This window comes from Heterocephalus glaber, unplaced genomic scaffold (genome assembly GCF_053883595.1).
Source record: "Heterocephalus glaber isolate CG9 unplaced genomic scaffold, H.glaber_assembly_v1.0 deba00000546, whole genome shotgun sequence".
Classification (NCBI taxonomy): domain Eukaryota; kingdom Metazoa; phylum Chordata; class Mammalia; order Rodentia; family Bathyergidae; genus Heterocephalus; species Heterocephalus glaber.
The window spans coordinates 2,439,805-2,462,938 of NW_028258147.1; the positions used below are offsets into that span (position 1 = coordinate 2,439,805).

Below are 23,134 nucleotides of genomic sequence, written 5' to 3' on the forward strand. Positions count from 1 at the left end.
TGCAGTTATTCATGTGTCTGGATGCCTGTGGGTGCTTCCAGTAGGTGGCAGCATGTCATTGCTAATCTCCCTCTAAAAAGCTGTGTCCTGGTCACTCCAAATAGGAAAACTTATAATCTTTCCAACAGAAAACAAAAGTAATGTTCCCATTCAATAGGCTGGTAGGAAATAAATGTATGAACAACCCCCTCCCTGGCATTCAATATTCTCAGCCATAACAAAGATCATTTCTAGAAAGTACAAGGTCAAGGATAACTCAAGGGTCTGAATTAGATGTTTAGTTTCTAGGCCGGCTCTGTCATTCTGTCACCTTGAGGAAGGTATGTGGACAGTTCACCTCCCAGAGGAGTAGAGAAGTTAAAATGAGAAAGTGCTTTTATTAATGAGGAAGCCAGATGCTACATTAATTTATGGGGAAAGCAGCCTTTCTGTGCAGGCAGACGTGGGCTGCGCATGGATGCTCTTTGCCGTCATGTAAATTCTTTCCTGGCCCTTGTCCTGTGGTACCATTCCTCCTCTTTTATCTTCAGGGGTTCCTATTCCCTCTCATCTTTCACTGTTAGTGACTGGTCTCAGTCTGTAGTATATATTTTCTCTTAGATGTTTTAAACAACGCCATGCTGATAATCCACCAAATCTGTTCAACTCTGGACTTTCCCTCAAGCTTCTAACTTATGGATCCACTTGTGTATTGGACATCTGTACTTGGCAGTCCCACAGGCACCTTACATTTGTTAAGCTACTAATGCTCTTCCCCTATCAAACCTAGTCCTCTCTTTCTTTGGACTTGTATGTTACTGTGCCCCCAGTTAGCTACCGGTGTTAGAAACTGGAGAGTCATCCTTCACTTTTCAGTCTTCAAATCTTGCCAGTTTTATCTCCTTCACACTTCTCAAACCTGTCTCTTCCATTCCCATTAGCACTGATCTGATTCACACCACATACACCATTCTCTCAGCAATCACCTTTCTGTAGGACTGCAAGGTCTTCAGTTTTACCTCCCTCAAATTCATGTCCTTGGTAGCTGCTGAGCTGCTTGAAATATAAATATAATCATCTCATTCCTCTGCTTAAAATCCTTCAGTCACCTGCTGGATAAAGTCCAAGTAACTGTATCACCCTGCAAGTATTTACTGAATATCTACTACATGCTAGGTACTGGTCTAGGCTGAGTCCATAGTAGTGAACAAAGAGTCAGAACCTACAGAGCTCCCATTCTACTTTGGGTAGACAGATAAGGAACAACAGACAAGTAAATATAAAATATGTAAGATATATGACAAGGCAAAGTTAATCAGGGCACGAAGAATAGGAAGTGCTGGGTGGGGGGAGAAAGGTATGTTTTGAAATTGTAGGGGAGAAAGTAGCACTTGGAGCTTACCCTAAGCTAGTTCTGACTTCCTCGCAGGACTCTTCTTTCACTGTCCTCTTTCTTAAATATCTCCCCCAGTCCCTTTGAACTGTTCTTTCTGTTCAAAATTGCTCCATCACCACACTGTGCAATTCCACTTAGTTTTGATATTAAGCATCATTTCCTTCTCCAACAATGCCTCCTTGATCTCCTATATCTCAAGATGGATTAGGGAAATTAAAAAATTAGCCAAATTTCCTTTATAAAATTCTCCCATGTATGTGAGTATAAAACTTGGGCTACTCATTTCCTATGATATATCACTTAGGATTTTTAAAGCTTTTTAAGCTCTACTTTTTTTAGAACAGCTTATTGCAATATAATTTACATACCATACAATTCACACATTAAGATATACAATTCAAGGTCTTTTAATGTATTCATAGGGTTATACAACCATCAGCACAATCTAATTTTAAGCATTTTCATCAGCCTCAAAAGAAATCCTGTGTCCATTTCTCCATTTCATTTCCTTTCAACCCCTCAGTTCTACATAATCACTAATTTACTTTCTATCACTACAAATTTGCCTATTTTGGACATTTCCTATGGATGGAATCATATATTACGTCACCTTTTTGACTAGCTGCTTTTTATTTTCTTTCCCCTACCATCAAGCCAAGCACTCTACCACTGATTCACATCCTCATTTCTCTGACAAGCTTATTTAACATAATATTTCAAGGTTCATCCATGTTGTGTCATGTATTAGTATTTTGTCTATTTCATGGACAAATACTACTCATTTATGAACTTACCATATCCTATTTATTCATCAGTTGATGAATATCTAGGTTGTTTCTGCTTTATGGCTTTTGTGAATAATGCTGCCATAGTTATTTGCATGTGTACACATGTTTCCAGTTTCTCCATATCCTCAGCAATACTTTTATTGTTTTAAAAAAATATTATCATAATCCTGGAGGATGTAGAGTAGTGTCTTACTGATTTGCATTTCCTTAATCACAAATGATGTTGAGTATCATTTCTTACTCACCTGTATATCTTCATGGGGTAAATATTTATTCAAATTTTTTGCTTATTTATTAATATACTTTATTTTTTAGAAGTTTCAGATTTATAAAACAGTTGAGATAACAGTACATTGTTTCCGTATAATTTATACCCAGTTTTCCTATTATTCATATCTGACAGGTACCTTTTCACAATTAATAAACCAATTTGAATATACTTTTATTAATTAGAATCCATAGTTTAGTCATCTTAGTTTTTACCTAACGTTCTTTTTCTCTTCCAGAATCACATCCAGGATACTATCTTACATTTAGTTGTCATGACTTCTTTACTCATGGCTGTGGTAGCTTCTCTAAACTTTACTTGTGTTTGATGACTTTGACAGTTTGGAGGAGTACTTTGAAGGTATTTTATAGAATGTCCCTCTACTAGAATCATTCTGATATTTTTCTTGTGATTAGATTGGAGTTATGGTGTTCTGGAAATCTTGGAAAGAAATGCTCAGAGACACAGAATTTGGGTAAAAAAATAAAAGTTTACTTGCAAGCCGGTGGGACTGCCAGAAACTGGTCTGGTCAGAGGTCCTGTCATCCCCCCTCCCCTTTCTTTTGTTAGTCTCTTCTCTTTATACTTTTTGTTAGTCATTATCTCACCCCTAGTGGTCTTTGATGTGTAAATACAATTCCAGTTCCTACCTACAAGTCACAGACACAAGATAAGCACATACACATTGTAAATTCACTTAGGCATTTGCAATTTTGTTAGGTTAAAATGTTATTTATAATTAAGTTACCGGTTAACACCTTAAACATCAAGAGCTTTGGGAAAAGCAAATCTTAAAGGAATACATTACTTATTTTGCTTCTACAATTACCTTCATATTCAATCTACTAAGCTACTTAAAACTCTCCTCTATCAATGTGATTTACAGAAAGCTTCGGGTTTATGTGTAATTTGACTAGCAAGGCAAGGTAACTGTTATTTTAGTTTGGACATGTGGACCAATTCAAGTAGGGGGGTTGTGGTTAAGAAATGCTGCAGGCATTTCCTTATCTTGGGATGGTGCTAGTGCCTGCAATCATTTTACATTTCCCTTAACAATGGGATCTGGGAAATGATTACAGATGTAAAGCACCATTTTTATCACATTGTATCAATGGCACATACTGTCAACATGTTCATACATGTTGATGTTGACCTTAAGAAAATGGAGGCTGTGAATTTGGTTGTTTATATATCACATTACTAATACTTGAATCATATTTCTGTTTGCCCTAATTGCATTAGACTTTAGTGAAGAATTGAGCAGTGAGAAGCCTGTGCCTAAACATTAACATGTGAAGTTTATTCTGTTTTAGGTAAGTTCTGTAGGGAAGATAAAAGGATGCAAATTAATGCATTTCAGGCCTTTTGGCACGCCCACTAGTAGACAGTTCTCTGTCTTGAGCTAATTTAATATATCAGCAGCATTTGACACAGATAAAGACACCCCACTTCCTCTTAAACACTCCACTGGACTTCTAGGACCTGGCCCTTCTTAGTTATTTTTCTACTTTATTGGTTGTATCTGCCCAAATTCCTCTGCTGGTTCTTCAACACTCCAGCATCTAAATAGTGGACTACCCCAAACATTTCTCATCCTTTCTCAAGGCCTTAAATCCCATCTATATGCTGATAATTCCAAAACTCATCTCCAGCCCACACCTCTTTGCTGAACTCTCCATCTATAGTCAGTCCTCTCCATACTGTTTCTATATTGATGACTAATAAGCATATCAAACTTAACATTCGAAACCCAACCTCTTGATATCCCGTCAGTATCTGCCTCCTGCCTTCCAAGTACTCAACTGGCTTCACCCATAGTCTGGTTCATTTTCATTTCAGTACACAAAAGCTCTACACTGTTCAGCAGAAAAACCCTGGAATTGCTCACAACCATTGCTGCTGTACTCCTAATCCCTAAACAAACCCTGTAAATTTGTTTCTTTTCTTTTCTTTTTTCTTTCTCTCCCTCTCTCTCTCTCCTTCCTTCCTTCCTTCCTTCCTTGTAGTACATAATGTTTACATTCCTTGTGGGAAAGTGGAACATGTACATAATATCTCTGAATTCCATTCTTCATCCCCCTCTTCCTTCCATCCATCTCTTGATGCCCTTCCTTTTCTTTTTTGCATATGTTTGCAATATACACAACGTTTACATTCCTTGTATGGAGCTACTGGTACACGTACACAATACATCTTAATTTCTTTTTAGATCCCCTTTCCCTCCCCTCCCACTTGCCCATCCCATCTCTTGTTCCCCTTGCCATTTGAGAAAGATCCATCTCCCTGAACACGATCTCCTTTTCATTGTTTTCACTGCTGTCATCTTGGTTTGAACCACTACTATCTTTCAGCTAGAAGACTACTGCCATAGTTTTATAACAGACCCTTCTGTTTCTGACCTTGTCTATAACCTCTCCTCCCTAATTATCCATTTTTTTAACATAGCAACCAGAGATTCAGATTATGGTACGCTTCAGTGTCAAACCCTAATAGCTTCCTATCTAACTCAAAGCAAAAGCCAGTGTCATTACAACGGCCTTTGAGATCTCAGCTCCTTAGATTAAATGTCTGACATCACCTCTTACTCTTTTCCTTGGTCACTTCATTCATGGAGGCCTTTCTACTGTTTCCAAGTGTCAAGCAAATTCCCTCCTCTAGAGCTTCACCCTGAGAGTCCCTTATTTAGTCTGTTCTTTCCCTAGATATCCTCATGTCTTTTTCCCATTCTTGTTTTTGCTCAAATGTTACCCTCTCATTCATAATTTCCATGAACACACTAAAATTTCAGATTACTTCCATTATACCCTGGCATTTTCTATTCTCTTCTTCATGCCTAGTTTTTCATCATAGAATATATCATCACATTTTGCATTTTACATATTTACTGTTTATTAGCTTGTATCTCATCCCAGAACAACACAAGTACCATGAGGGCTGAACCTAGAGAGCACACACTCCCAAGAAGTACTGAATCAGTTGAACGAAGGAAGAAATAAAAGGTTTATCAAAGCTTTCTTGTGTGTTAGAGCTTGTTTCCTTAATAGTTGCTAAACCTTAGCTTATATTTCCTAATCTTTTCAGAATTAAGAGTGAGAGATAACAACCTAAAGAAACTTAGAATGAGCTAATGTGGTGCTATATACTTGTAATTCCAGCTACTTGAGAGGCTGAGGCAGAAGCACCATAAGTTTGAGGCCAGCCTGGACAACTTAGTGAGACCTTGACTCAAAATACATAAAGGGCTGGGGATGTAGCTCAGTGCTTGTGGGTTCAATCTCTAACACCACAAAAAGGAAGAAAAAAGGAACGAAGGAAAGAAAGGAAGAACAAAAGAATGAACGAACAAGAGAAAGAAAGAAAGAAAAAAAGAAAGAAAGAAAATCCAAAAGGGGGTTAAAAATCAAAGAGCAATGAAAGTTTGAAGGAGGAGAGCAGGAAGCAGAATGATAGGATACAGGGAGAATAAGAGGTCACTGTAATGGGAGAAATGAAGAGAGAAGGGAGAACGAGGGGGAAAAAAACTAACTCTGGGATGCTCTTTTTGAATAATGACTTCATTTCTTCTACAAAGATTACCAGATTTATGCTGGGAACTTCAGCACCCATTCAGACCTTTCTTGTAATACGGAATTGCACATGGGAGTTCAAATTAAGATGACTTGTGAAGAAAGAAGCAAAAAAAGTATACTTAGGAAGCCCTTCTTCTTTCTAGCTAATCTACAGCATTTTTTCTTGGACAAAGTATCTTTTTGGTTTTGAAAATCAACAATGGGGTCAAAAAGGTCAAAACCATGGCAGAGCTCAAGTGATTATTATCACAAAGGATGGGCTCTTCATCATTCTGGTAAGGTTATAGGATGTCTTATCTTTTGCTCACCCAAGATTTACTCTCCCATTAGAGATTAGAGTACAGGTGTGTATGAAAGAGATTGACAACAATACCACGACCAGAAGATTCAACATAAATGGAATTACTCCAGATCTCACATTCTTTAGTACAGAAAAATGTCATGCTTTCTACTGGCCAGGAAGGCTATGAAAGTAAAAAACTGCAACTACTGTGTAACTTCTTGTTAAATAAGTTTTCTGACACATGGCAACCAGTGATTAATTACTGTGTTAGAAGATAACATTCCTATAGAGATTTGTTGGAAATACAGATGCTGTCCATGCCTGATTAGACATTGGTTAAGGAATGCTGAGGCACACTGCAGCAGTCTATTATTTCTAGCTATTTTGGTATTGCTGTTATATTTATTTTACATAGTTTCAAATTCCATACAATTGATGGAGCCCATTTCACAAAACCTGTCTCTACCAAAAACAAGGAAGGAAAAAAATTAGGCTATAAAGTGTGTTGTATTAAAGCAAGAGAAAATGAGAAAGGGACTATGACTAGGAGGGCTACATTATTACTTTTTGCAATGCTTTCTGCTTAAAAAAAAAGAATGGAGATGCTTTTTGCTGCTTAAAAAAAACTATAATGGAGATGCTTTTTTAAAAAAAATAACCCTATAAGAAAACTGCTATGTCAGCTGGTTAAGACTTTCAGGGTATTAAAGATAAACTAACCTGTCAATATCCAAGCCCTTCAAAAGCACCAAAGTAAGCCTTGATTTGACATCAATATTCATCCCATACACATAACAATAATTTTTTCTGATTCAAGAACTGAAATAACAGTTCTAGTCTCTTGAAGCTTACCATCTAGATAGAGCTTACCATCTAGTAAGAAGATGTCTTCTAAACCAGGATTGGAAGGGCATAATGTTTCAATACTATATGTTTATCCTAGCTTGTTTCCTTTCATAATTCATTAAGAAGAGTAATAGTGTAAGTCTTTCCCAAGTGGTCACATTCAGCTTTTGCCTACTTCCTCAGACATAATTCACAAATCCAACTATGAGAAGTCATGACTGGGTTGCCAGTCAATCTTGTCCTGAACAAACGGTTCACTGGAATGTGGCCCACTAATGCCAGTCTCAATATTGCCCAGTCAGCATTTCATGATTCAGATGCAGCTTTCCCAGTATGTGTTTGAGCCCTGTACTGTCTGCCAAGCACTGTATTAATTTATTTATTTTAGCTAAATAAAAAAATCATTTAAAAAAGGATGATTGAATTTAGGAATTATACTCCTCAGAGAATTAGTAATGGTTCTCTATATCCCTCAGGCCTTCATGTTCTTAACTTCCTCTTGTCAATGTTATTATGAATAGACTAATTCAATAATGAGATCATTTCCCATAAGAGAAGGCAAATAAATGCAGCATTCAGTCACACCTGGTTTCCTTAATCTGAGCAAGGAAGACTTTCCACCAAATTTAGCTTAAAACACAGAATTTCATAAAAATTATACACACACACACACACACACACACACACTTTCCTGCAAGTAAAAGAAAAAAATCAGGGAAGCAGAAGGGCAAAAAAGCAAAGGAACAAGGTAGCAGCACAACAAATGGAATAGTAGTGTGGGGAACAAAAAACATTTAAAATGAACATAAGTGGTTCATTTTCAAAACAAAGATTCTCAAATGTACATCTTCATAGTGTCAAAGTAACAGAATATTTATCATATCATTAAATACCTCAATAATTGCTTCAATTTTCCTGAACATTTCAAGAATCAAAAAATCAAATGAAAAGACACAGAGTAATAAATAGGCAGAAGCACTCTGGACAATCACAGACAAATGACTTCCCAGCCACAAAAGCTTCTGGAAAATGAAAAGGTTTATGGAATAATCTACCTATGTATAAACAGCAACAGAGCTGCTATTATCACCCACCCTCTTCAAAGCTGTTTAAACTTTCATTAAAGATCTGATTATTTGAAATATAAACAGTGTTAAAGACCAAATGAAGAGCAAACAAAATTAACTTTCAAGTTTGAAAAAGTGTCTTATGAGAAAAACATTAAAAATTGAGATCAGCAAACCTAGAAAAGGGAAGGAGAGGTGATGAAGAGCCATTTTTCTCCCAGTGGAAACAACAAGAAGAGATTGGTTTCAATGGGAACAAGACAGAAGAGGTGACAAAAATGGGTTCTTGTTATCTACCACTAAGAAAAAAAAACAAAGGAAACTATTACAAATGGTTAAAAAATAAATAATGACTCCATTATACCATGGAATATTTGTTCAGGCATTAAAAGGAATGTTTTCAAGCAGTATTAATGAACATTATAGATATGAGAAAATGCAATTAAAATTATACTAACACAGTTCCAATTTTATTAATAGAAATATGCATGGATACATGTAAAAAGACACATATATATACCAACATGCACCAAAAGCCAGGATAAAGTACACTAAAAAAATCATAGTTTCTAAATCAAAGGCTTATCAGCAATGTTTAGATTCATCTTTTTATATTATCTTAGTATTTTATGTAATAAGACTATATTACTTTTATATTCAGAAAAAAAGTCACAAAAGCTTGGTAATAAGAAGAACTTAGATTAGACAGATGGAGTAACTATTTCCTTAAGGGATGTTAAACATTCAACAGAATTTTGTAGAATTAAATTTTCTATCAGCTAAGAATATCTATCTCTTACTCTTTTTTTTAAAATAGGCTTTTAAAATACTAAGAATCTAATATTTAAAATGGCTTTACAGGTAGTGAGTCCTAGCTTTGGTACAAGAAACTTAGTTCAACCTTTCCTCTTACCTTGCAAAGTCCAAGTCTGCTTCTCGTGACATGGTGATGTTGGTCAAGTTCTGCTGAAGAACAAAAATGTTTCTACACATTTTCTTGATGCCAGATTCACTGATGCGCCTGAAGTACTGGGCACCATTGATGAGGATACAGGAGATGAGGTGTCCCAGGCCTGAACGGTCAGCACAGTATAAAGCGGAGGAAAGACGGGGAAGATTAGTGGCATCCGGCAGAAACTTGCACACAGGATGACTCTTTTTTCATCTGCCATAAATTTAAATGGCCACAGAAAACCTGTCTGATGGCTGCAACAGTTCATCTCACAATAATTTCAGAATATTTCTGCATGGACCTAGTGGTTAGAAATGGGAAGAATTTGTGCTGTAAACAAACCCCACTACATCCCTAGTTCTAGCATTGTCACATTCACCTGAAGCTACCATACCAAGGGCTTAGAGAATATTCCGGGTTGTTATAAACTATTAACATGCATAGCAATTCTTGGCTTTATGTACAGATATCTGGGAAGCAGAAAAGTACACATGTAAGAACATCTGTTGGGCCTGTTGTGCATTACATATGTATAAACATCTGTATGGCTTCTCCTTCCTCCCACATAACAGAAAGGGGGATACTTTTGGCTTAAAAGCTGATTAAGAACCTTAAAAAGTAAAAATAAATTAATACAAATGGAGGCACTGACAGTAATGCGAACCAATCCCAACACTTACAAGTAAAAATCAACCAGTAAAAAAGTTACTGGCAATAATGCATTGGCAATGGTAATAGAATATAATGTAATAAAAAGTAAAGTGTAAAGAAAAAGCAGATTGTGACCTTTTGAATTCCCATGAGACATCTCTGGACATTTCTGTGGCTCTATAAGTGGTTTATTTTCCCATCTGAAGGACCACTGTAGAGTCTATAAAAATTGGCAGAGAGGGGCACAGGACATCAGCAAACTAATAGGTTTTCTTCAGGATGTCCCATGTAACTAAAATGAAGTATGCTGGTTCAAAAGTGAGTACATATGGGTTATTATTTTTAAAAGTTAGAGTTAACTCTATATACTTGGAAATAGGTAAATGTTCCTTCATTTTTTCTTCTTCCAAAGTTGGCCTCTAGGAGGACATTTTATTTAGAACGCTAAAGGTAGTATGACAGGTTACAAGCAGTCTACTATTTTTTGCTATTTTTCTCTTCTGGAATCATAGTCTTCATGGTTCAGACTGCAGTGCAGGGCACATCTTCAGCTTCTTTGGCTTCCTCTGTTTACAAAATATATTTCTCCTTGGTTGAAATGAAAGCAGAAAAGGGAGAGGAAGATGCACTCTCTTTTGCTTCAGCTACATTCACCCAATGTTGCTTCAATACCACAAACTTGTCTGTGGTACCAGTTAAAATGAAGAAAGAGGCTTTTATGTCAAGAAAAAGAAGCACAACTATGAATTCTACATTTAAAGCTAGATTACTTGTATTTATATAAAAAATATTTCTAGGTCAAGTTCTGCTGTTATTCTACTGTGTCAATATTGTGACTTCAGGTATAGATTTGCTCTGTGCTGATATAATGTGGTCTGCCCAAAGTATAGCCAATGAGGTGATTGTACTGTTTGTACAGAATAAGAAATCATAACTTGTAAAAAAATAAATTTTATCATATGAATATATGGATGTTGTTATGTAGGGCTTGGAAAGCCAAGGTCCAAGGGGAAGCTCTGTGTAGTTAAGGAAAAGTGGCTTTTCATGGGAACACTTCAGCTTTAAGCTGCAGAGAATTAAAGGTGCCACCAAATTCATAATGCCACAAGCTAACGCTAACCCTTTAATCACTTAACTTTTTGACTGAAATCTCTTTCAGAACACATCTCCATTTTTATGACTTCATCTTTATAACTGAATGGGAAAATAGGATTTTAGAGGGACCAAAATCGCTGGGACATAACTTTTTCATAATGTAAGCTTTGGCCATGCACTGACATTGTACCACCATCCGTTTGCTACAAGCTTTAAACAGTGTATTTAATTATCTTAAATAAAACTGGTTTAATTCTGTGTGAGAAAAGATACTTTTGGTACTCAGGTCTATGTTTAACCAAATCAAACCAAATACAAAGGGAATATAATTTGAAATATAATTGAATATAACTTGACAAGCGTTTGCTATACTTCAAATAATTGCCCCTCCTCCCCTCAAGTGGTGGTTCTCAAGTGGGCACTGTTGGGAGGTGCTGGCAACTCATGTGGTGGGGTCTAGTCGGAGGTCCTCAGGTCATCGAGGGTCCAACCTTCAGGGGAAATGTGAGATCCCAGACTTTTTCTCTTTCCTTTGGCTTCCTGGCCATGAGGTGAACAGTTGGCTTTGCCACTTGCTCCCTGACATCACCTTCCCCACCCCTATGAGAAGCCTAAAGGTATTGTGTTTGCCTGATCATGGGTTAGAACCTCTAAAACTGTGAGCCAAAATAACCCCTTTATCTTTGTAAGTTAATTATCTCAGGTATTTATTATAGTGACTGGGTCCGATGAATGAAATTCAGCATGAAAAGTTATTTGCCCAGCACCACAATTTAAAAAATTTTGAAGGCAGATATCTTTAGATAGTACTGCCTCTTCACACCTTCCCTGCATGGCTCTTGCCTGAAACATTTATGGATGTAGCCTTCCTAAAAATTGCTGCTAACCATAGGCTTCTGTTTTTTTTAGACAAGATAAATTTTATGAGAGAAGACTTCTCCTTCCATTGATAATTTTACCTAATGAAATATTTTTCAGGGTTCTCTTATTGTATGTGTGTTTTCTTTCCTTTAATGAGCAACTCTTGAGTTAATTTGTAGTCCATTCTGCGTATTTATTCAAATCTCAGAAGTGGCCTGTCAAGGTAGGCAGCCAGACAGCCATCTGCATTATCTTGGATTAAATCTCCCTATCAACCAGGAGCAGATGGCAGCCATATCATCTACCTAGTAAAACACAGCAAGGCTAGGTATTGCAGCTTTAATCCAAACTTAGCAAATGACTTTTTTTCTACAAGTTCTGAACATCAATAAAATAGAAAATTAGGAAAACCTTCACCCTTCTTTCCCCCCAAAACTCCCAGAGACAGGGACAGGGTCTGACCTTCAAAGATATACTGGAACTTGTGCTGTTGAAGGCTGGCACTCATAGCCTCTTCAATGGCGCTGATATCTTTGTTGAGCTTGACCACCAGAGGGTCATAATCCATGCTTTCCACATTGGCAACAATGGCATAGTTCCCCTCTTTTGCTAGAGGGATGAGATAGTGGAAACAGTGAACTCTGAAAAAGAGATAGTTAACAATAAATCTCTCTGGTGAAGATAATGATCTTCTGTGACACAGCACCAAAATATCTGAAGCATCAGTGGCTTCATAGATTTTTATGTACCCTTCCAACTGTTTTCAATCAGAAAGCCATCTTAGTTTTTCCACAGAACTGAGTGATCTGGAGCAAGTGTGTTATATGATCTTTGCTTGTTTATCCATACAGTGCTGGTAAGGAATGGATGAGTTCTAAAGGTCTTTCTAATGCCAGGATTATATGCACAGTACAAAAAGCGTTATATCTTTCAACAGATGTTGAGAATGAAAGGGCAGAATTCACAGATCCACAAAATACAGGCTTTTGAGGGAGATTAGTGGTTCTGATTCCCAGTTCCAACATTTACTGACTGTGTGACTTTAGGCAAGCTACTTTTATCTTTCTGTGCTTCAGTTTTCCTATCTGTGAAATGGGGATAGTAATACCTCCTACCTCATGAAGTACAGTGAGAAACCACTATATATAAAGTGTATAGCACAGTGACTGCCACAAGGAAAATGCACAGTAAAGTGTTCGCTGTCATCATTAGTACTATTTGTATTCCTGCTAAATTACTACTTAAATCACATACTGAACATCTACAAATTTGTTAGAAAGCATGCTAGGTTCTGAGGATATAAGACAGTTTGTGCCCTTAAAAACTCTATAACTTAGAGGGGCAGCCAGAAAAAAAAAATGAACAAAGGAGACAGCATCTCACTCAAAGTCCATCTACACAGGGTGCCATGGAAATTGGTCATGGTATGTTAGGAAAGGTTCATGACAGAAGGAAATACTGAATCTCAGAATATATTTGAGTGAGCTTGAGGAAGAAGGGCATCTCTGTGCTGAAAGGTCTTAGTTATATTTCTAAAGTTCTTTTGGTTGAAATTGATAACTGCCAAAGAAGTCTAATGGGGGTAATGATTGGCTATACCTCCACAGTCCGCTTAAGTTGTCATGAAAGCCAAATTGCCATAAAAATTCAACCACACATACATCTATTCTGAAAAAAAAAACAAACCTCAAAAAGCAAAAAACTCCAAATGAACACCATCCATTGTTAGACACAGTTTAGTCTGCTTCTGTAAGCTCAGTGAAGTCTTAACTCTTTTCTGTTCTAGGTACTCTGTCTTGAATGGAGGGTTTGCTGCAGGTAGACATAAGCTTAATTCAGAGATAGGGTGGGTTCTATGACCCAGAGAACTGACATCAGATAAAAAGAAATATTACTAAATAGATGACGGCAAGGACCTTGCATGTTACAGTATCTCTAATGATACAACAACAGGCTTGCCTACCATTTCTCTTTTTTTAGTCAGGTTCATTGAGAAATAACTTACAGTAAAATTCTGCCTCCTCTTGTCAATGTATACAACTATTAGTTTTTGTGGGTTTTTTGCACTTTATTAAATTCTTTTATTGGTACATTGTAGGTATACAACACAATTACATTTCTCATTGGGAACTTGTACCTTTACATAATGCATCTTGGTTCTTATTTTTTCCCCATTCCTAGCCCTCCCTTCACCCCCTCCACCCTTCCCTATTTACAAAGACTTTATTTCCATTTTTTCCATTTCTCAGCATTTTTCCTTTCCCTTCTTTCCTTTCCCCTGCCCCTCCCACTACCCCTACCCCTTTGGACATTTTCTTCCTATTTTGCATTATCGATTATTCATTCTAATCATTGGTACATTTTAGGTATGCAATATAATGACATTCATCATTGGAAATTTGCACCTTTACATAGCCTCTCTTGGTTCTTATTTTTCACCCTTGCCCAGCCCTCCCTTCAACCCCTCCAGTCCTCCCTATTTACAAAGATTTTGTTCCTATTTTTCCATTTTCTCATATTAATCCCATTCCCTTCTATCCTTTCCCCTAGCCCTCCCACTTCCTTCCCCTTTGCCCCTTTTCTTCCTATTTCACATTACCTATTATATATTTTAGTCCTTATTTACACTTTCAGTTTCTCACACCAGAGAAACTATTCAGTATTTACACGTGTGTCCTATTTATTTCACTTAAGAGTATGGCCTCAATGTGCATCCACTTAGCTATCAATGTCTCTAATTTCTCATTTTTTATGGCTGAGTAGTACTCCATTTTATAAAAAAAGCCACATTTTCTTGATCCAGTCTCCAGTTGATGGGCATTTGGGCTGTTTCCAAGTTTTAGCTATCACAAGCTGTGCTGCTATGAACTTGGGCGCACATATATCACTGTGGTATGATTCTTTGAATTCTTTGGGGAAGATCCCCAGCAGTGGAATAGTGGGGTCAAATGGGACTTCCAGTCCTAGTTCTTTGAGGCATCTCCATACTGATTTCCACAGTGCTTGCACCGGTCTGCACTCCCACCAGCAGTGGAGCAGGGTTCCTCTTTCCCCACAGCCCCGCCAGCATTTGTTATTGGTGGATTTCATGATAGCAGCCATTCTTTCTGGAGTGAAGTGGAATCTCAGCGTTGTTTTCATTTGCATCTCTCGAATGACCAGTGACGTTGAACATTTTTTCATGTATTTATTTGCTATTTGTACTTCTTTGTCTGAGAAACATCTGTTCATTTCAGATGCCCATTTTCGGATTGGGTCTTTAAATTTGGGAGGTCTGATCTTTTTAAGTTCTTTATAGATTCGAGATAGTAGACCTTTGTCTGAGGAAGAGCAGGTGAAGATTTTTTCCCATATTGTGGGTACAACTATTAGTTTTGACAAATGCATATAGCTGAAAAACCACCATGAGAGTCAAGTTATAGAAAATGGCCATCATTCTAAATCTCCTTGTGTCCCTTTGCATTAATCCCTACTTGATGTCTTTGACAAGAACTGGTCTATTTTTATCCCTATAGTTTTGTCTTTTTCAGAAAGTTATCTAAATGAAATCATTTAGTATGCAGCTTTTTATTTCTCTTCTTTCATTTTGCATAAAACATCTGAGATTATGCTGTTACTGTTCATTCCTATTCCTTGCTGAGTAACTTTCCACTGAATGGTAGAAGGTTTATCCATTTATCCAGTCACCAGTTGATACTGAGATTATTTCCAGTTTGAAATGGTTACGAATAAAACTACACATGCATAGGTTTCTGTGTAAATATAAATTTTCATTTCTCTTGGGTAAATAAATACTTAGATGTGGGACTGCCAGATCATATGGTAAATGAATATTTAATTTCATGAGAGGTGGGCAAACTGCTCTTCAAGGGATCTCTGCCATATTGATTTCCTACCAGTAACGCACAAGAGCTCCATCCAATTGCTTTGCATCCTCACCAGCACACAGTGTATCCATTTATAAAAAGTTGTACTCATTTTAATAGATGAATTTCATTGCTGTTTTAATTTGAATTTTCCTAATGACTAGTTGTAGTCATTTTAATAGATGTACTTCATTGCTGTTTTAATTTGCATTTTCCTGATGATGAGCATTTTTCATTTTCTACCCACATATCTTTGGTGAAGTATTTGTTCATATCACTTGTCCAATATTTAAAAAATTGGGTTCTTTGATTTCTTATTAAGTTTTCTTTTGTTTTGTTTTGTATTTTTGGTACCAGGGATCAAACTCGGGACCTTGCACTTTTGAGTCAGGCGGTGGAAGCACTGAGCTAAATCCCTGGCCCTCTTATTAAGTTTTGAGAGTTATTTTTATCTTCTGGTTAAAGGTCCTTATCAAACATTCTGCAAATATTTTTACTCAATCTTTGGTTTGTCTTCTCATCTTTAAAATAATGATTTTTTAAAAAAAAATAATGATTTTTAATTTTGATGAAATTCAACATCATTTTTTTCTTTTATGGGTGGTATTATATTTAAGAAATCTTTGCCAAAACAAAGCCATACATTTTTTCTCCTACATTTTCTTCTAGAAGTTTTAGGTTTTACATTTAGTTCTAAGTTTTACTATAGCGTTTGTTTTTTTTTGTGGTGGTGGTGGTGATAGTGCTGAGAATCAAACCAAGAGCTTTGTACATGCTAAGTATATACTCATCACTGAGCTACACCTTCCAACCTCTAGGATCCATTTTGAAATACGATTTTGTGTAAGGTTTGTGATAATCTTATCACCTGTTCATGCAAGGGAATCTAACTGTTTTAGCTATGGTTCCTTTTCACTGATAGGTGTGCATCTTAACATGACTATTTTCACCAATTAAAACTCATTCTAATATCCATGTGCTGGTTGCAGTTCTCTCTCAAACATGATCTTTCTGATATAATGAAAGCTGAACAGCCCTGGAATGAGATTTATAACTAGGTCAACTGATTGCTACTGTGGCACAAATTTAAAGAAAATAGCATTTAGTTGACATCAAATCATCTATGCCAAAGTGGTTTAAAAAATAAATTATAAACAATATAAGCCCAGACAACAGAAAGACCATGTAAAAAAGTCTGAGACACTAATGGAGGATGGTCCTGAGGAATGGCCAGTGGTTCTTTTCTGCTACGTACAAATCACATGACAGAGGCATGAGGTGAGCTTGGCGAGCTGGCCAGACATCAGGTAATCGCAGGCTCTGGAGTTCATCTAAGGCATCTGCACTTTATTTTAGGATCCATAGGGAGCCCTAGGAGAATTTTAGGAGGTGAAATGATATAATTAGATATGAGCTTTGCAAGATTAGTGTGGCACAGTATAAAAGTGGATTGATGAGCCACATATGGTTGCACATGCCTGTAAATCCAGCTACCGAAGAGGCAGAGGCAGGAGGATCACAAGTTTGAAGGCAGTGTGGGCAACTCAGTGAGGTCTTTTCAGAAAAAAAAAAAAAGCTAGGGATGTAGCTTCAAATGGAATCAACTGAAGGTAGAAAGACTGGTTAGGAAAGTCTTTTGAATTGGAGGTAGGAGCTTATGAGATCCTAAAGCTGGTGGTAGAGAGGAGAGACAGCCACTGCTTAAGGTATTATCTTCTTCTTCCCAAATTATTAGAGATTAAAAAGAAATTAAACTATTATCTGTGAATGTCAAATTCAAGTGAGGTTTTTTTCCCTTTAAATTCTGGCATGTTGTTGCTGACCTTAACATGACTTTGGCATTAAGGTTTTCTGCAAACACTGCTGATTACACAGCGGGATGGTTGATTTTCAGAAAGTGCACACTTAGGATCCCAATAGTGACAGGCAGTTACTGTTGAACCCACTTAGAGCCCTCCTGATGGTGAGGGAAATCAGGTGATAAAGGTGACATTCTTGGTTGGCGTCTTGGGCTCAAATGGCAATTTAATTTTCTTCTAAAGTTCAAATAGAGGGGTAAAAAACCTCAATAATTTTTTAATGGTGTCACCATGTCTTTCATCTTGGGCGTGTCATCTACCTTATGCCTCAAACTGTGGAAAAGGCTGCTTGGTAGTTAAAAGTGACACAGGTAAAATGTCAACTGCTCTTTGGATGGGTTCTTCAACATTGAACTTGCTGGATTTGAGAACATTTTTGGTTTGAACTTTAGCAATGTTAAGGAAAAGTATGTGCTATGGATATAAAGCTATTTTCAAGAGTAAGATAAATTGATATTTAAAGTTGTTCTGGACTTCTAGCTTGCATATCTCCTTTTATATGGATTTTTTTTCGTTCTATCTGTGCTCTTTCAGTATAGTGGCTTCTTGGCTAAAAGTGCCAGACACAGTACCTAACCAGCCACTTCTTTATCACACCAGTTCATGGACAACAGAGCTTCAGTTCTAACACTTTTCAAAGCAGGAGAGGAATAAATCAAATAATAGTTGATTATCACAACAAGGATAATATGGGCCACATAGTCTCTGTACCTTTTGGGTACAGTATGTGTACTGGATTTGCAAGTGGATTGCATGGGAAAACAGAATCTATAAACAAGTTCATTTTCTTTAAACAGCAATAGATTTTGTTTGGGGAAACAGAACCTGTTTTGTCTGGGTTTCAAATGAGTTACTTCTTAAGAATCAAGCATGTTTTAAGTGAGCACATAATACGCAACAGAACTGGTCCAGGTTCAGGACATCTGTAACAAAGAACAAGGCACAGCTGGAGGAGCTGATGGTCTCTCCCCAGTCCTGCATTCTGGGTCCCCACTTAGCAGTTCCTTCTGTTCTCTATCTTATTTGTTTTATATTATCACTGTATGGTGCCCCCTGACATTGTTAATGTGATAAGACAGAATAAAGTATGCCAACATTTATCATCTGAGCCACAAATGAAACAAAAACAAAATGGAGCATTTTCATAAGAAAGTAATCTGAATGCTGAAACCATGCTATAAGTGGAAATGTGGAAATTTAGAAGAAAATAAACATATTTAGTGTTCTCAAGGTCAAGGAGAAATAATTCTCCATCCAGGCCTCTAAAATTCAGGGTTTTTTCATTATTCAGTCTGAAATTATTTTTTCTGTTTTTAACCTGATGTTGAAAGAGATACAGCAATGGGTATTACAGTATTGTATGGTTTCTTATAAAGTTAATAAATAATGACTACAACATGTTCAGCATTATAAGAATAGTATTGCCAAGATGTACAAAAATAAAAAGGGCAGAATAGAGGTTAAGGATTTAAAAGATTTTACTCAGACGTGTTGAAAATATCCCACTTGGAATTAGCTATGTTACAAGTAGGTAATTCTTAATGTTGAACACGTCTTGCCAACACACAATCAATAGCATAAATTCCAGGAGTTGTGAGAGTAATTAATTTGGTGTTCCCTTGATTTTCTTTGCAACTCAGGTAACAGGGCAGAATATTACTAAGGGTTTTTTTCCCATCTTTTTCTGTTACATTTATCTATTCATAGAAAACACTCTATTTCACTATCAGCTTGAAAATAAATAGAAAACAAATCTAAAATTTATCATAAAACAAATCAGAAAATATAGCAAGAGCCTTGATTTTGGGAGAGGTTAATGTAAGAAATAAAATTCAGAAATATTGTGGAGTAAAATAGATTCTAAGTCTGCAATGCTATTTATAAACAGTAACACACTGGGCAAGATAATGAGGAATGAAAAAGGGCAGTGACACACAAAAGAAGTGACATCAACACTCCTGAAAGGCATCTGACTGATAACTGGAGTCTAAGCATATTCCAAAGGTTGAACTGTGGGCCTCAGTTTTGTCTACACTTTTAAAACTTAAATCTAGTAAATCTTTACTAGATTTAAATTTTAAAATAAAATATTCAACACAACTTTAATAACGTTCTAAAGTAAAATAAAATATTCGACACAACTTTAATAATGTTCTAAAGTAACAGAGAAGAAAATGCATTACCACATCATGCACTTTCTGATCCTGAGGTTTCAAAAGTATATATCCAACTGTCCACTTGACATTGCTGCCTAGATGTTTACTAAGCATCTTAACCTTCTCTTCTTCAGTTTTTCTGATCCAAATATGGCCCTGGCATCTTCACAGTTTGCTCAGGCCCCAAAACTGGTGGTGGTTTTCCTGGAGTGCTTTACTTCTTTCACTGACATCAGCCTCTTTAACCAGCCCAATTTTCCAACAAATTTTATCACCTGTCTTTAGTATAGGTCCCAAATTCAATACCTTCAGACCTCCACCCTGTCACCTTGGTGCTCATAACTGGTGTCAACTGGTCACCTAATTTCCATTCACATTTCTCCCTACATTCATATTTCTTCCTTTTCCATATACACCCAGAGTGATCTTTCAAAAATGTTAATTAATGTCTCTCTCCTGCTTCTTAATGTACTTCAATTAAAATCTGAATTATTCACTTGGACTGTAATACTACAGTTTGTCAGGCTTCATGACCTCACATGACCTGGCTCCAGTCTGTCTTCTGGATCTTTTTCTTTTATTCTTCCCAGCTGCCTTGTTTATCAGTCTATAGACCTATCTGGCTCTTCACTGCCAAACTTGATTGTGTCTCAGGACTTTTGTGAGTGTTGAACCTTCTGTGTGAAACTTTTCTCCCCTAATGTTTATACATATGGCTCTTTTTTTTTTTTTTTTTTTGTACTGGGGATCGAACTTGGATCCTTGTGCTTGTGAGGCAGGTGGTAGAACCACTAAGCTAAATCCCTGGCCCCATTTGGCTCTTTTTGTCACTCTGTTGTTTCCTCTGACTACTCTTTAAAAACAAACAACTCCTCCCATTCCTAACCAATCACATACACTGTGCACTATCCAATACACACTGGCCACATGTGGCTACTGAGTACTTGAAATGTCACTTGTCCAAATTGCTATAAAAAATATAAAAGGTGCAGAGTCCAAAGGTTTAGTACAAAGAAACAAGATATTTCATTAATCATTTTTGTTAATTACATGTTAAAATAACACATCAGATATACTACATAAAGTAAAAATATTATAAGTGAATTACTTGTTTCTATTTTTTCAAGTGTTACTGTAAATTGAGTATCTCTTATCCAAAATGCTTAGGAGCAGAAGTTTTCTGAATTTAGGAATAATCACACAGACTTTATCGGTTGAACATCCCTTATCTAAAAATCCAAAATACTCCAAAATCCAAGGAGGATTTCAAATTTTGGACTTTTTGGATTAGTGATGCTCACCTTGTATTAGAACATTTTAAATGATGTGGCTTGCATTTGCAGTTCACATTTTCTTTCTATTGAATAGCAGATTGATCCCACTATGTCATATTACTACTTTAGTTGTACTTATCTGAAATTATCTTTTTTGGTCTAGTCATTGCCCCCAACAGTAGAATGTTGTCAGTAGAATGCTGTTCACGGGAGCAGGGGTCTTGAATGTTTTGTTCATTGGGGTACCTCAATTTTTAGAACTCTGCCTGGTGCAGAGATGGCACTCAGTAAGTATTTGTTGAATAAATGAATGAATAACTGGAGGCTTTTAGTTCTTCTTCCCTTTCCATCTCTTCAATAATAAAAAAATACTAAAGCTAAACAGAATTTTCTGCACTGTAGCAGAAGGAACACAGGCTAAGAACATGACATCATTAGAAATGTGTTATTTTTTTGCTGTTATGCTTTGAAGTTTATTCCCTAGCTGAATCTGTTCTTGAATTATTATTCTCTTCATTTGGATTTTAAGTTCCTTGAAGGAGAGGACCATGGTTCTTGTATCTATATATTCCTTTCTTTTTACTTTAGTAAAAATAACAGTGACAGTAAGGTCATCATAACTGTAAAGCTACCATATTTTGAGCACTTACTATATGGCATACATTTTGCTAATTATCTATTTCATTTATAATATCTCTCTAAGTTAGGAATTTCCATTTTTAAAATTTTAATTTTTATTAGTACATGTTTGTAGGACATAATGATTACATTCATTGTGGGAAGTTGGTACATGTACATAACAACCATTTCCATTTTTATGAAAAGGAAACAGAGGGCTTGCAATGTTACTTAGATGACCTCAGATCACCTAGTAAGTCAGTAGAGATACTCAAATCCAGGGTGTTCTGGCTTCAAAGGCCATGTCTACTCTGAGTCATCACACTCACAAAAAAGCAAGAGCTCAAATGGTTAAAAAGTGACTGAATAATGCTAAAAATCATGTTAAAGAAAAAGGACATCATCAATAAACACCACAAATTATGGTGATGAGCCCCAGAAATAAGCAAGTGATGGATAACCCATAGTGCACTGGCATCACAAAGTCCTGTGTTCGGCTGAGTCATACCTCACTTCCAGATGTAAGACCAGCAAGCAGCGGTCGGCCATGTCCTGGAAGGACTTGGCAAGTTCACTCAGAGTCTGCATGATCTGCTCGGAGACAGGGGGCAGGTCCATGTTCACATGGCTCTCTTGAGCAGGAGAAAGCACTAGAAAAAGGAGTGAGGACAAAACATCAATCATTTCATTCATGCCTACTGACTTTTTTGGAATACATTATTATTTTCTTGTTCATCTTGTTATTTTTTTTGTAACCAATTTGGCCAGTGCTAATGTGGGCAGCATTAGAAGTATAAGACATGTTTGATGTAATCTGTACTTGATTAACTATGGGAGCTCAGCTGATTGTCTGGAATCAATTCAGAGAATGACTGAAACACGACCTCAGAGCTGGAAGTGGCCTGTACAGTTGGGTGACTTGACTAAATGTTCTGTGCTTGTGTTTTTTGTATACCTTCAAGTGGCTGTTCAGCTTCTTGTTGCACTCACACAAATGTTTGTGAAAGGAAACTAATACCTTTTGAAGCAGCCTCTTCCATCTCTGAAATATCTGATTCTCTCACAACAAAGCCCAGGATCTGTCTTCATTGACTTCTCATGATTGGCTCTCATTCTACCTAACTCTGGTCATTCTATTGTGTGTCACTACTTCATGTATTGAAGATACCTCTACTGGTTTCCTTGAAGTCTTCCCTTTCCATGCTGAATGTTCTCAGTTCTTCAATTATTCTTCAAATAACTGGATTAAATAATTTTATAATTCTTAAAATGTATTGACCAAAACATTCCAACTGTTCTATATCTCTTTGAAATGTGGAACTCAGGACAAAGCAGACTAAATACTACAGAGGGGCCTGACCAGCATAAATAGTACTTTTTCTAGATCCCCTGCTCCTTGCACTGAGGCATAAAATCTGGAGTGGAAATGGTAGTGCGCTGTATTCCATTTTAACTCATATATAGCTTACAGCCAATGAAATGTTCTAAGAAGGTCTTTTTGGAAAATTGGATAGAGTTACCTTCTATATCTAAAATAATTTATGAAAATATTTAAAAAACATTTAAACATTTTCTTCCAGAAAATACTGAGCAGCAAAAAAAGTGA

The 23,134-nt window shown here is 36.6% G+C and overlaps 1 protein-coding gene across 8 annotated transcripts in view; it reads right to left on the reverse strand.

Moving 5' to 3' along the window:
- Exoc4 (exocyst complex component 4) overlaps nt 1–23,134 on the reverse strand; it is an 816,538-nt gene that overhangs the window by 52,153 nt on the left and 741,251 nt on the right. For all 8 annotated transcript variants that reach the window (XM_021237603.2, XM_004856313.4, XM_087204413.1 and 5 more), the window contains 3 exons: nt 22,037–22,178; nt 12,218–12,396; nt 9,110–9,269 (listed from right to left, as the gene is read on the reverse strand). In XM_021237603.2, coding sequence (XP_021093262.2) covers nt 9,110–9,269; nt 12,218–12,396; nt 22,037–22,178 — 481 coding nt within the window. The remainder of the gene's footprint in view (nt 1–9,109; nt 9,270–12,217; nt 12,397–22,036; nt 22,179–23,134) is intronic.